Source organism: Hipposideros armiger, unplaced genomic scaffold (genome assembly GCF_001890085.2).
Source record: "Hipposideros armiger isolate ML-2016 unplaced genomic scaffold, ASM189008v1 scaffold_253, whole genome shotgun sequence".
NCBI lineage: Eukaryota > Metazoa > Chordata > Mammalia > Chiroptera > Hipposideridae > Hipposideros > Hipposideros armiger.
This window is the reverse complement of record NW_017731603.1, coordinates 529,273-540,571: the sequence shown is the minus strand read 5'-3', so window position 1 is coordinate 540,571 and position 11,299 is coordinate 529,273. Positions and strand designations below refer to the sequence as shown.

General features: G+C 58.2%; 1 protein-coding gene across 5 annotated transcripts in view; it reads left to right on the top strand.

Annotated features, from left to right (window-relative positions):
* Positions 1-11,299, top strand: part of DAGLA (diacylglycerol lipase alpha) — a 61,171-nt gene that overhangs the window by 28,406 nt on the left and 21,466 nt on the right. For 2 of the 5 annotated variants that reach the window (XM_019656056.1, XM_019656059.1), the window contains exons 2-5: positions 7,158-7,296; positions 7,673-7,884; positions 9,271-9,372; positions 9,811-9,949. In XM_019656056.1, the coding sequence (XP_019511601.1) occupies positions 7,202-7,296; positions 7,673-7,884; positions 9,271-9,372; positions 9,811-9,949 (548 nt within the window). In that variant the 5' untranslated portion in view covers positions 7,158-7,201. Of the gene's footprint in view, positions 1-2,313; positions 2,399-5,776; positions 6,068-7,157; positions 7,297-7,672; positions 7,885-9,270; positions 9,373-9,810; positions 9,950-11,299 lie in introns of those variants that run through there. The other 3 variants (XM_019656058.1, XM_019656057.1, XM_019656060.1) reach the window with 3 other exon arrangements.

Below are 11,299 nucleotides of genomic sequence, written 5' to 3'. Positions count from 1 at the left end.
AGTCTCATGGTCTGGCTCTGTGGCTTACTAGCCGAGTGACCTTGGACAGGCTACTTAACTTCTCTGGGCCTCGGTTTCCGCATCAGTAAATTGGGGATCAGAATAGCACTTACCTCATAGGGTTGTTAGAAAGATTAAATTAAAAGAGGTAATATTCGTGAACTGCTTGCTACAGTACCTGGCATGTAGTAAATGCCATATAAGAATTAAAAAAAAATAAGCAGGTGATAGAATAATTGTTGGAGCTATTTCTCGGTTTAGCCCAGGATGGCCGTAGGCATGGCTCCCAGTAGCTACTTCTTTTCATGGTTTTCCCTGAACTTTGTGCCCTGCCCCCGGGTTGCTCTTGTATGGGGAGGGGCTCTGGCCAGGAAGCACATTGATGTGGAGAGAACACAGCAGAGGACCTGGCTTCAGAGTCTGACTTGGCCCTCACTCACTAGGTTAAATAACCTCTAACCTCTCACAGCCTCAGTTTCCCCACCTGTAACATGGGCACAGCCAAACCCCTCAATGGGGTTGTAGTGAGGGGCATAGGAGGTACTTCCGCTGGCCCTTCAAGGCCACCCTGGTCGGCTGGTGGGGAAGGTACTTGTGAGTCCCAGACCCTGGGGGCGGAGGGGAGCAAGTGGCAGTGGTGTCCCCCTCTGCACCCAGCCGCACCAGGCACACTGGTGCAGTGCTGGAGCCTGGGCGTGTGAGGACCCATCTTGAGCTGAAATCCGGCCCTGGCCTCGGGCAGGCTTGGCTCTGCCTTCTGCTCCGGCACAGCTGAAGTGAGAAAAGCAACAGCTTTCAGCCCCTAACTTGGGTGGAGCACACCCGGGCACAGGCTGGTGGCACACTCGGCCCCCAGCCCACGCGTGCATTCTCTCTGTCAGCTCCCTTGCCGCCTTCCCCCTTCTGGTGCCTTCCAGAGCCCAGCCGCAGTGTGGGGCCACGGACCTGGGAAGGAGAAGGGCCTTCGGAGAGGAAGGGACGTGTGGCTCTTGTGTCTGTGTGCGTGGGAATAAGGAGTCAAGAGTGATGGCAGAGGCTGGTTCAAGTAACTCCCAGGCTGCGTGAAGCCCCAGCCCTGCCTCGTCCCTGTTGCATGATCTTCGGGTAAACATTGTGCCTCTCTGAGCCTCAGTTTCTTCCATCTGAAAAGCTGTGAGGTAACACCCCTACTGGCGGGTGAAGCTGGAATGAGGCGACACACAGTTTTAGCTCTGTGCTGTCTTCGGGCTCCACAGCCCGCTCACCTCAAGACAGACGGTGGAACAACCCTGGGCTCAGCTCTCCTCATCTGCAAAATGGGGCGATACCCACACTCTCCCACCTGGTGTGATGAGGACCAGAGAGCTCTTCATAGGCCCCGAGGCCCTGCCTCCTCACTGGGCAAGGGGCCCTTTGAAGCCAGCTCCTGGGTTGAGAAGGGGCATTTAGCTCCTTACAAGCAACGTGTGTAATGGTTAAGACCGGGGCTCCGGAACAGGGCTGTGTGACCTGGGGCAAGTCAACAGCCTCAGCGCACAGAGGTCCAGGGCACCCGGGGAAGGTGGGCTTGGGTCCGAGAGGCTTGTCTCCTTCCGCAGCCGAGCTGCAGAGCAATGGGGACCCTGCCTGCTGGGAGGTGGAGAGCCAACCGTAGATAACTCTGAAACCGTGCACATGGTTGCTGCCTGCCTGCACGTTGATCTCCAGCCAGAGAGCTCATGTGGATTTTGTTTGCTTCTCAAAGGGCTATGCATCTTCAAGAGCACCAAAGAGAAGACCTCAGCCCAGGCTCCCTGGTGTGACACTCTGTTAATGGTAGTGTCTCTTGGGGAGTGTGAGTGGGTGTGTCGTGAGGAAGGAGAAGGGAGTGGCCAGCTCAGGGACTCTGGGACTCTGTCTGCAGGGAAATTCAGGAGCCTCTAGGGCTTTTCCCAACCTCTCAGTTCCCTCACCCATGAAAGGGGGTGGCTGGACTGTTGCCGAGACCCCTTTTAATTGCAATTGCTGCATTAGGCGGGCTTTGGATGGCAGCAGGAAGGACCTGTGCCTCCTGCCTGATCAGCCTCCTGCACCTTGGGAGGTATTGGGGCTGAGTCTCTGAGCCTCAATCTCCTCATCCTTCAATAGTGACAACAGTGGAAGAGCCAGCATTTGCTGAGCACTTACTGTGTGATAGGTGCTGTCTTAAGAATATGACTCATGTAACCCTCGTGGCAGCTCTGAAGCAGGTACGGTTCTTAGCCTCATTTTAGAAATGAGGACCCGAGGCACAGAGAGATTAAGTACTTGACCAAGGTCACAGAGTCAGGACTCAGACACAGTTTTTTTTTTTAGAACATGAGGCGTGAGAGTGATGCTGTCACCTGCATCACTGCTGTGAGGACGGAAGGTGATTAGTCCAGGACTTGGGACACAGGAGGTAAGCAGGTGATGTCAGACATATTCCTGTGGCTTGGGCCTGGCTGTCATCTCCTCAGGTTCGATCTGCAGCCCATCCCTGGGCTCAGGTGCCCCAGGCACCTGACCTAGAAGCTGGAGGTGGCACTGTTGGGGCCTCCCACAGCACATCATCCTGTCCCCTGCCCCTGTGGGCACCAGGTTCCGCCTGACTTTGGTGCCCTGGCTCCAGTGCAGGCAAGCAAGGTGACCTCCCATCTTCCACGTGGCCAGAAGTCCACTCCCTCCTCTCCCCTGGGAGCTCTTGGCACTCATCAGCTGGGACCTACTACTGAGGGGCTCTTATCCCTGAAACCTCCCAGAGCCTTGCACAGGGGATGAGGCCCAGCTCGGGGCATGGCAGCCGGCAGCCCCTTAGGCCCACGGTGGGTGCGTGTTACCCGGCAGGGCTTATATCTGCTCGGTCCCCTTTCCCCTCAGTGGGAGCCAGTCATGAGCGGCACCACAGTCCCCAGCACCTCATCGCAGATCCCCCTGCCAAGAAGTTTCCAGAAAGCCCCTCAGGAGCTCCATTAATATGATGGCCACCACGAATAGCGGCTTGGGGTCTGCCAGGGCCTGTGCAAACCTTCTAGTGACATCATCCCTGTCAATTCTCCCTTACAGCCTCCTGGGGGCGGGGGGTAATCCCTGTTTTGCAGATGAAAATACTGAAGCCCTAGGACAGTTAAGATAGCCAGAGGAGGGGACATGGTTGTCCCTAAACGGGCAGGGAAGGCACTGGGGTGGGGCACTTCCCCAAAAGCCAAGGGTGTGTGTGAGCTAAGAGGACTCTTATGACAGGAGGGAGCTTCCCCAGGCGGAGCTTGGGGCTGCTTCAGGGTGATGGAGTGGTGGTTTGGGGTAGCCGAGGCTGCTTGGGAGGAGAGGGGCCGGGTTGGAGGTTGGATGTGCTCACACTCCAGGGACACGAGGTGGGGTGTGAAGATGAAAAGACACTGCGAGGTCTGGCCCTCAGGGACTCTCGGTTGAGCTGGGGCAGGGATGGGCAGCAAGGAATCGGCAAGTTTGCTGTAAGACAGTGTGCCCAGGGCTGCACTGGAGTGAGGCTCCGGGATCCCCTAAGGGGACAGCAAGCACTGCCTGAGAAGGGTGGGGTGGCCGGGGGCTGTCAGGGAGGGTTTCAAAAAGGAGGTGATTTGGGGCCTAGAAAGATGAATAGGGTTTTGCCTGGCGGAGGCACTGGGATGGAACCTTGCAGTGAGGTGATTTTGAAGAACAGCAAGTTTGGGAGGGATCAGAAAAAGGAGAGTGGGGCAATGTGAAAAGCTGGAGCACCTCCCCAGCCAGAAGGAACTCGCTAGCTGAGGGTGGGATGCTTGAGTCTGTCTGCAGGGGTTGGGGATTATCTTCTGCTCCAGGACTCCGAGAGGGCAAGGCACCTGCCCATGGTTGCACAGCCCACCTGCTGATGACTGAGATGCCCTTAGCCATTGTCTGAGGGGCTTGGACTTTATCCTGCAGTCCACAGGGAGCCATGAAGGTTTTTAAAGTAGGGGACAGCTTGTGTATTTTCAAGAAGAGTTTTGCATTTTCAGAAAGAGGAACTTCCAGAATGGCTCCTACTTAACCTAGGGGCCTGAGTCATCAGCAGGGAAGTTGGGTTTTGTGGGTGGGGAAATAAAGGGCCCCCCTGGGACCACTTAAGTGATCCCATCCATGTGAGGGGGGTCCTGGCATCTCATTCACACCTGCCTGGGCTGGGGGCCCAGCCAGAGGCATGGGGCACCCCCAGCAGCGCCCCTGTTATACCCTGCGGGTGGGGGCACTGCCCCTGCCCTGGAAGAGGCACTGGGCTGGGGTGACGGGGCAGGGAGGCTGTATGTCCACACTGTGGTGGTTGGATGGCACTGACCCTGTGCCCTGGGAGGAGAGCCAGAGGAGGTGCTTTGTGGTAGCCCCAGACCAGGAAGTGGCCTCTGTCCTCCCTCCTCCTGAGACATTTCCTCCAGATGAAATCACATCTTCAGCAGGGAAACAGGCCCCCATTGTGAAGGGCTGGGGTCTTGAGAGAAAGGACGTCTTTCAGGCCCTCAAAAATAGCAGCCGTGAGATTCATGAATCCACATGGACTGGAGTTGTCCCATCCTCCACCCAGCAGCAGCACAGGCCCTGTCACCCCACCCTAGACCATGACCTGTTGGTGACCAGCTGGAGAACCCACTGGCTCAGTTGGGGGAGGGGCGGCTGGTCCACCAGGGGTTCACATACCTCGCTAAGACCCTAAGACCGGCATTTTCCAGCACGGGTAGGACCTCTGCAGACGTTCTCTCACGTGGTCCGCACCAGAACTGGAGCAGGTGGGGATAATCGGCAGTTTACAAATGAGGAAACAGGCACAACTAGGAAGTCACACATTGGGTGGTGGAGCTCGGGTTCAAAGCCAAGCAGTCTGCGCTCCCGGCACTGTTCCTGGGATTTTGCAGTAACGGGCTGGTCCCAGGCGCAGGTTGGAGGGCCCAGGGCGTGGTCCCCAGGCCTGTCACAGGGCACCACCTACTGGGGTCCGCGTGATCCAGGTGGGCACTGGCACTGACCATGGCTGCTGGTCTCGGGCTATCACTCCGGTGTCTTGACAGATCTGCAGCCACTCTGCCAGGCTGGCTGCACCTGTGGCCCCAATTCTGCCTGGGAGTGGGGAGGGCGGGGCCACGTGCACACTGGGGCTGCGTGCCAGTTTGAGAGTGGTGCGTGAATGGCATCTGTGAGTTTAACAAGAGGTGAAGATTGGGGATGAGAGGCGATTAGGAAGCCCCTCCCCCCACACCCCTCTCAGGCGTACCTGGAAACCAAATATTCTGGGCTGGTGGCAGGGGCAGGGTCCTTCCCCGCCTCGGGGCTGGTGCTCCCCTTCCTCCGCTGGCCTGATTAGAGCCTGAGGCGGAGCTACAGCACCTGCTGGGACTGCCTGCTACAGCACCGCACTGACTCGGGGACCTCTCATCATTCCTTTCATGTGTGGGGGTCCCCTGAGCCGACCCCATGCTCCACCTTACACTCTGAGAGCCACCTGGAGACAGGGAGGGGCTGTAGAGGACTGGTGGCAAAACCCCAGTTGTTGGCAGCTCTGTCATGCCCCAGCCCTGCTGCCACCCACAGTGTCCTGGCCCCTCCCATCCCGTGCTTTCTAACTGAAGCTGGTGCTGTCAGTCACTTGTCACAGACACACCACCGGAGACCCAGCCCCCGGCAGTCCCAGACCCCCATTCCCGGCCACCCCACCACGCGGCTCCCGTGCTGTCCATCCTTCTCCTTGCTTCCCAGAATCCGCGCTCCGACTCCTCCTTGGAGAGAGTGGGATGATGTCACTTCCTGAGGGTGGGGGGAGGAGTAGGCACGACCCCGGCAGGCTAGCCCGCCAGCCCGCCTGCCAGGCCGCCAGCTCTGCTGGAGCAGCTCGGCAGTGGCTAGATGAAGTGGCTGCACCAGGGAGAGGGAGATGAAGACGGGCCAGGCTGGGCATGCCGGTCGGCCCCACGTCTCCTGGCCCACCCTGTCGGCTGTGCCCACCAGCGGGGGGAGACTTGCCAGCTTCTTTCCCGAGTGATGCCCGTTTCCGCAGATACTCGGTTTCCCTGGAGCCATCACGGGGAGAGGAGGACTTGCCACCTGCCCCTGGACCAGGTGCCATGTAAGCCTCTGTCGACCTGGGAGCCGCTGCCCACCAGTGGGGCACCCAGCCCTCCGCAGCAGGGGTTCCTCTGCATAGTTCAGTGCAGGGCTGCTCGACAGCCCCTCATTGGGGTCTCCTGGACTAACCTCTTGTGGGAGCCTCCTGGTCTGCTCCATTACCCTTGTTCCCCAGGCTCTAGGGAGTAGGGCCCCAGTTTCTGGGCACTCCTTAGCTTGCCTGTGGCTAGTTGGAACTCTGTGACTTCAGAGAGTTGGGAGCTGGGCAGTAAGGCTGCTTGGCTCGGGGTGGGCATGGGGGGTCTGGTTGCCGGGAGGGTGGGTAACTCTTCGGGGCTCACCCACTGCGTCTCCAGTATGGGGGCTGTGTGCCCCAGTCATGCTCTTGACCCTGGACCTTAACGATGTCCTTCCCCACCAAGAGGAGTAGCTTTGGTTGGGAGTTCTGTCTGATGGGTGGAAAAACAAGTCATAGAGCATACTCCCAGGGTTGTAACACAGTGAGAAAAGGAAGACCTAATTCAACAAATATTTACTGAGCACCTACTATGTGCTGGGCACTCCCACCTCCCCCAAGGCCTTCAGCCTTTCACCTGCCCTGCCCGGCTTGTGCCAGGGGATAGGTTCATGCTTAGGTCTTGGAAGCCCCCACCCCACCCCAAGGACCGCATGCACTGGGCCAGTTCTCCTTGAGGAAAGGCAGTAGGAGGGCTGGGGGAACACCTCTGATCCCATGTAGGGGAGGCAGAGGGTGAGCCCAGGCCTTTAATGGAGCTGAGAAGCTACTGTTGGGGTAACCCCAGGCAGAGTCAATCCCAAGGGGCCGGTGCCAGTCTTAGGGGCTGGAGAGACCTCAGAGGTAAGGCCAAAGCTAGGGTCTAGCTGCTGAGGTCCTTTATGTTGGCTCTGGGGGGTGGATAGGACAGATGTGGGTCCTGCCCAGGGATGGTCAGCATTTCCGGTAGCCTGGAAGCCTCTGGGCCGTGGGGGCTGGAGAGATGCCTGCGCTGCTGGGCACACCTGGCCAGATTGCAGTGGCCCTAGGTGCCGTAGTGGCCCAGGTACCCACAGGGTCCTCTGCTGTCTTTCAGGAGGTGAGCGCCAGGACCGCTGAGCCTCCGCAGAGCCACCAGCCATGCCCGGGATCGTGGTGTTCCGGCGGCGCTGGTCTGTGGGCAGCGATGACCTCGTCCTGCCAGCCATCTTCCTCTTCCTTCTGCATACCACCTGGTGAGTCTTGGGGCCATGCCACCTGCCTGGGTTTGAGGAGGAAGGGCTAGAAGGAGGCTTTCCAGCACCTACCCTGACCCTGTCATGCTCCCAGCAGGAGGTGCCTGAAACATACAACCCCTTAAGTGATACCCACGTGGAGCCCAGGGACCCCACCTAGCCACCACCAGACCTGAGCCCAGCACTTGGTGGAGCTGCCGCTGCTGTCTCCCCACAGCTGGCAGCTGAGCTGCCCCCCCTTGCTTCCCTGTCCCTGGCAGCCCGTGTCCTCAAACGATGCCAGGTGGACAGGGGTCCTGTACCCACTGCGTCCAGCCTGGGTGGGGCCGTGGGAGGTGCACAGGCTGCCGGCCCCTCACATGCGCGTCCCCCCCAGGTTTGTGATCCTGTCCGTGGTGCTATTTGGCCTGGTCTACAACCCGCACGAGGCCTGCTCCTTGAACCTGGTGGACCACGGCCGCGGCTACCTGGGCATTCTGCTGAGCTGCATGATCGCCGAGATGGCCATCATCTGGCTGAGCATGCGTGGGGGCATCCTCTACACGGAGCCCCGCGAGTCCATGCAGTACGTGCTCTACGTGCGCCTGGGTAAGGGCTGCCCGCCTTGGGTGGGGGCTGCTCCGGACCACCCCCGCCTCCACCCTTCTCCTGCGTTCCGTCACTCATTGAACCGACATTTGTAGGGCACATGCTATGGGCCAGGCCCTGTGCCCGCTCCAGGGTCCAGCAGCAAGCCAGCAGACTTACTGGGCTTCTGTTCTAGACCAGGGGCGGGCACACCTCGGCCTGGGGGCCAGATCTGGCGCGATGTCTGTTTTTGTAAATAAAGTTTGATTGGCGCCCAGCCACACTCATTCATTTATGTACTTCCTGTCTCTGGTTGCTTCTGTGTGACAACAGCAGAGCTGAGTAGCTGCCACAGAGAATTGACCTGCAAGTCTGAGATATTGACTCTCTGGCTTTTTCGGAAAACATTCGCAGACCCCTGTTCTAGGCCGTATGCATCTCTTCAGCTGCTTTGTGACCCTTTACAGACAGCCCTCCCTCCTGGGTAGCCCTTAGGGGCCTGGACCAGCTCCTGGGAGGCCCAGCCTGTGTCAGCCTCCTGGGCTTCTGGTCGTCCCTCGTGAGCCTGTCTTGTGCTTCTGTGATCTGTGCTAAGCCCTTTTCCCATGTGAACTCCGGGAGGAGCTAGTATTGGTCTCGTTTTACAGATGAGGGGACTGAGGCCCAAGGAGGCTAATCCACTCTCTCATGGTCACGCAGCTAGTGTTCTAGTGTCAGAGCTGAGATTTGAACTCAGGCTGTCTGGCTCTTAGTTGCCACACCGTGTTGCCTGTGGAGCTGGGGCTTCCAATGCTGCCCTGGGAGTGGGGGCACTGAACTCCCCCCCGCAACTCCCTGCAACCCCAGCTCAGCCCTGGCTGGATGCTCTGGCCTGAGCAGGGTGCCTTGAGCAGCCGGCAGCAGGGGCTTCCCCACTCCGCCTGCCTCAAGTGCCAGAAGCCTCTTCCTGGGAAATAGCAATTTCCCTGAAATGAACACTCTCTCACCTAATTCTTGCACAGTAGTGTAATGTAGATGTTGTCACCCCATTTTACAGATAAGGAAACAGAGGCTCAGAGATATTAGGTAATTTGCCTAAGATACGTGTGATTCCAGAGCTCGTGGGTAATTCTAAAATCCCGGAAGAACAGGAAAAGGCGTCTTCATTGTCAGCCTTTTTGTCACCTTCTCAGGGAGGTGTCGGGAGCCTGAGGGCACATTATGACAGGATGCAGTTGGGGGGACAGCCTCGCTCCCTGGGCCCTCTCCTTCATGAGGCCTGTGGGAAGGGGGCGGTGGGGGTCTGATGCCCCTACTGCTGAGCTGGCTATAGGCCCTGTGGTAGGAGGGGCCAGGCCAAGGTTCCAGGGCCCTTCCTGGTGGGCAGACGGTGGCCGTCCCTCAGCCAGGACCCTGCTCTCCTTATAGCCATCCTGGTGATCGAGTTCATCTATGCCATCGTGGGCATTGTCTGGCTCACTCAGTACTACACCTCCTGCAACGACCTCACTGCCAAGAACGTCACACTCGGTATGTCAGCCACCCCTGGGCATAGAAGTTCGGGCACCATCAGAGGGAAACAGTGTCTGTGAGGGCGCCCAGCAGGTTGGCTGGGCGGGGCTCTGGCCTTCATCCTTATAGTCTGCCACCCACCTTCAGGGAACCCTAGTCTGGGGGGTGGGCAGTAGCATGCACGGAGCTGCCCAGGGCAACAATTGAGGGGCCCTCAGCATCTCCCTGGAAACCCAGAGCTGCCTGCTGTGTGCCAAGGGTGGACCTTGGGGTCATGTCTCAGCAAAGGGATGGCCATGTGGCCAGAGCCATGGGGTCAGAGGCTTCTGAGCCTTGCTGTTGGGCGCCAGGAGTAGTTGGGTGCAGGGCGCTCCAGCGCCTCTTCCTTCAGAGCTGTTGAGCCAGGAAGGTGTCCCCAGTACCTCCACCTCTTGCTTTCCATTGCTGCCCCGGCAGGGATGGTCGTCTGCAACTGGGTGGTCATCCTCAGCGTCTGCATCACCGTCCTCTGCGTCTTTGACCCCACCGGCCGCACCTTCGTCAAGTTGAGAGCCACCAAGAGGAGGCAGCGCAACCTGCGGACCTACAACCTGCGGTCAGTCAGCCGGGTAGTGGGCGGCCCCCTCGCGTGATTTGCTGACAGGCAGGCAGGGTTGGCCCCACACCTCCAAACTGCATCTCAACCTGCGTGAGCCATGGGCATTAGTCCAAGGCGTAGCCTTTTCCTGCCTCAGTTTCCTGGACTATAAGGTGGGAATAACAACAGTTCCTGCCTCACGCTGCTGTTATGAGATTTAAATTAGATAATATGTGCAAAGTGGTTAGCACAATGCTCACGTTTGGTTCGTGTTCAGTAAATAGCAGCCATTGTTATCATTGTCCTCATTTTCAATGCCAGTGCCAATAACAGCAACAGTAATAGCAGGAGGCACGTGTAAACCGAGACAATCATTGTCTATATTAAGTAAAGGTAGTTCCATGAGGTAGCTGTTACCGTCATCTCCATAATACAGATGAAGAAACTGGGGCACAGAGAGGTTATGTAACGTGCTTGAGGTGACACAGCTGGTACATGATGGGATCAAGCCCAGGCAGGCTGGCGTTAGAGCCCTTGCTCTTAATTGCTAAACTAGGCTGCCTCTGGGATTAAGGGGGCTGGAGGAGGTTGATCAAGGAAGGCTTCCTGGATAGGGTGTTTTCAAGAAGGAGGAAAGCTGTGCGATAGCAGAGAAAATGAGGGCGGGCACCCAGGGTCACAGTAATTCCTGTTTATTGAAAGAAAGAGAGAGGGGTTTCCAGGGTGGATCACAGTTACTTTTTTGTTAGTTGAGCTTCTGCTGAGAGTTAGGCCCTGCGCTGAGCCCCTTTACCATCAGTCCATTTAATCCTTCTGCCAACCCTGGTGTGCCCGTGAGACCCATTCTGCAGCTAGGAGTCAGAATCCCCCAGAGGCAGGTCACTTGCCCCAGGTCAAGTTGGTGGGGCGTGGAACTGGCACTCCCTCTCCAGCCCAGGGCAAGTGGGGTCAGGTGCCCTCAGCCAGCAGGCCCCTGTGCCCAGCAGGAGTCTTGCCCTGCACCCCCCAGCCTCCTGAGCTGCCACCTCCTGCTCCTCCCCCACACCCTCCCCTCAGCACTGCAACTAGAGCCACACCCACGCCTAGGCGGGCCACCTCCCAGCCCCAAATGCCAGGTCTTAGAGCCAAGGCTTGAGAGCCCGTTTTCTCTCCCAGCACAGCTGGCCACCACCATCCGTCCCATTTTGCTCACTCCAAGCACACACCCCGACCTGACCTGGTTTCTGGGCTCCTGGGGCCCCAGAAAAAAAAAATCTCCCCTCCCTGACTCTGGGTAATTGCCTTTGGGACCCAGAGCAGCCAACGCCTTTGCAGTTGGGGGTTGGCAGTGGCTGTGATTTTAATTAGAAAGTCTTCCTGCCATTTCTG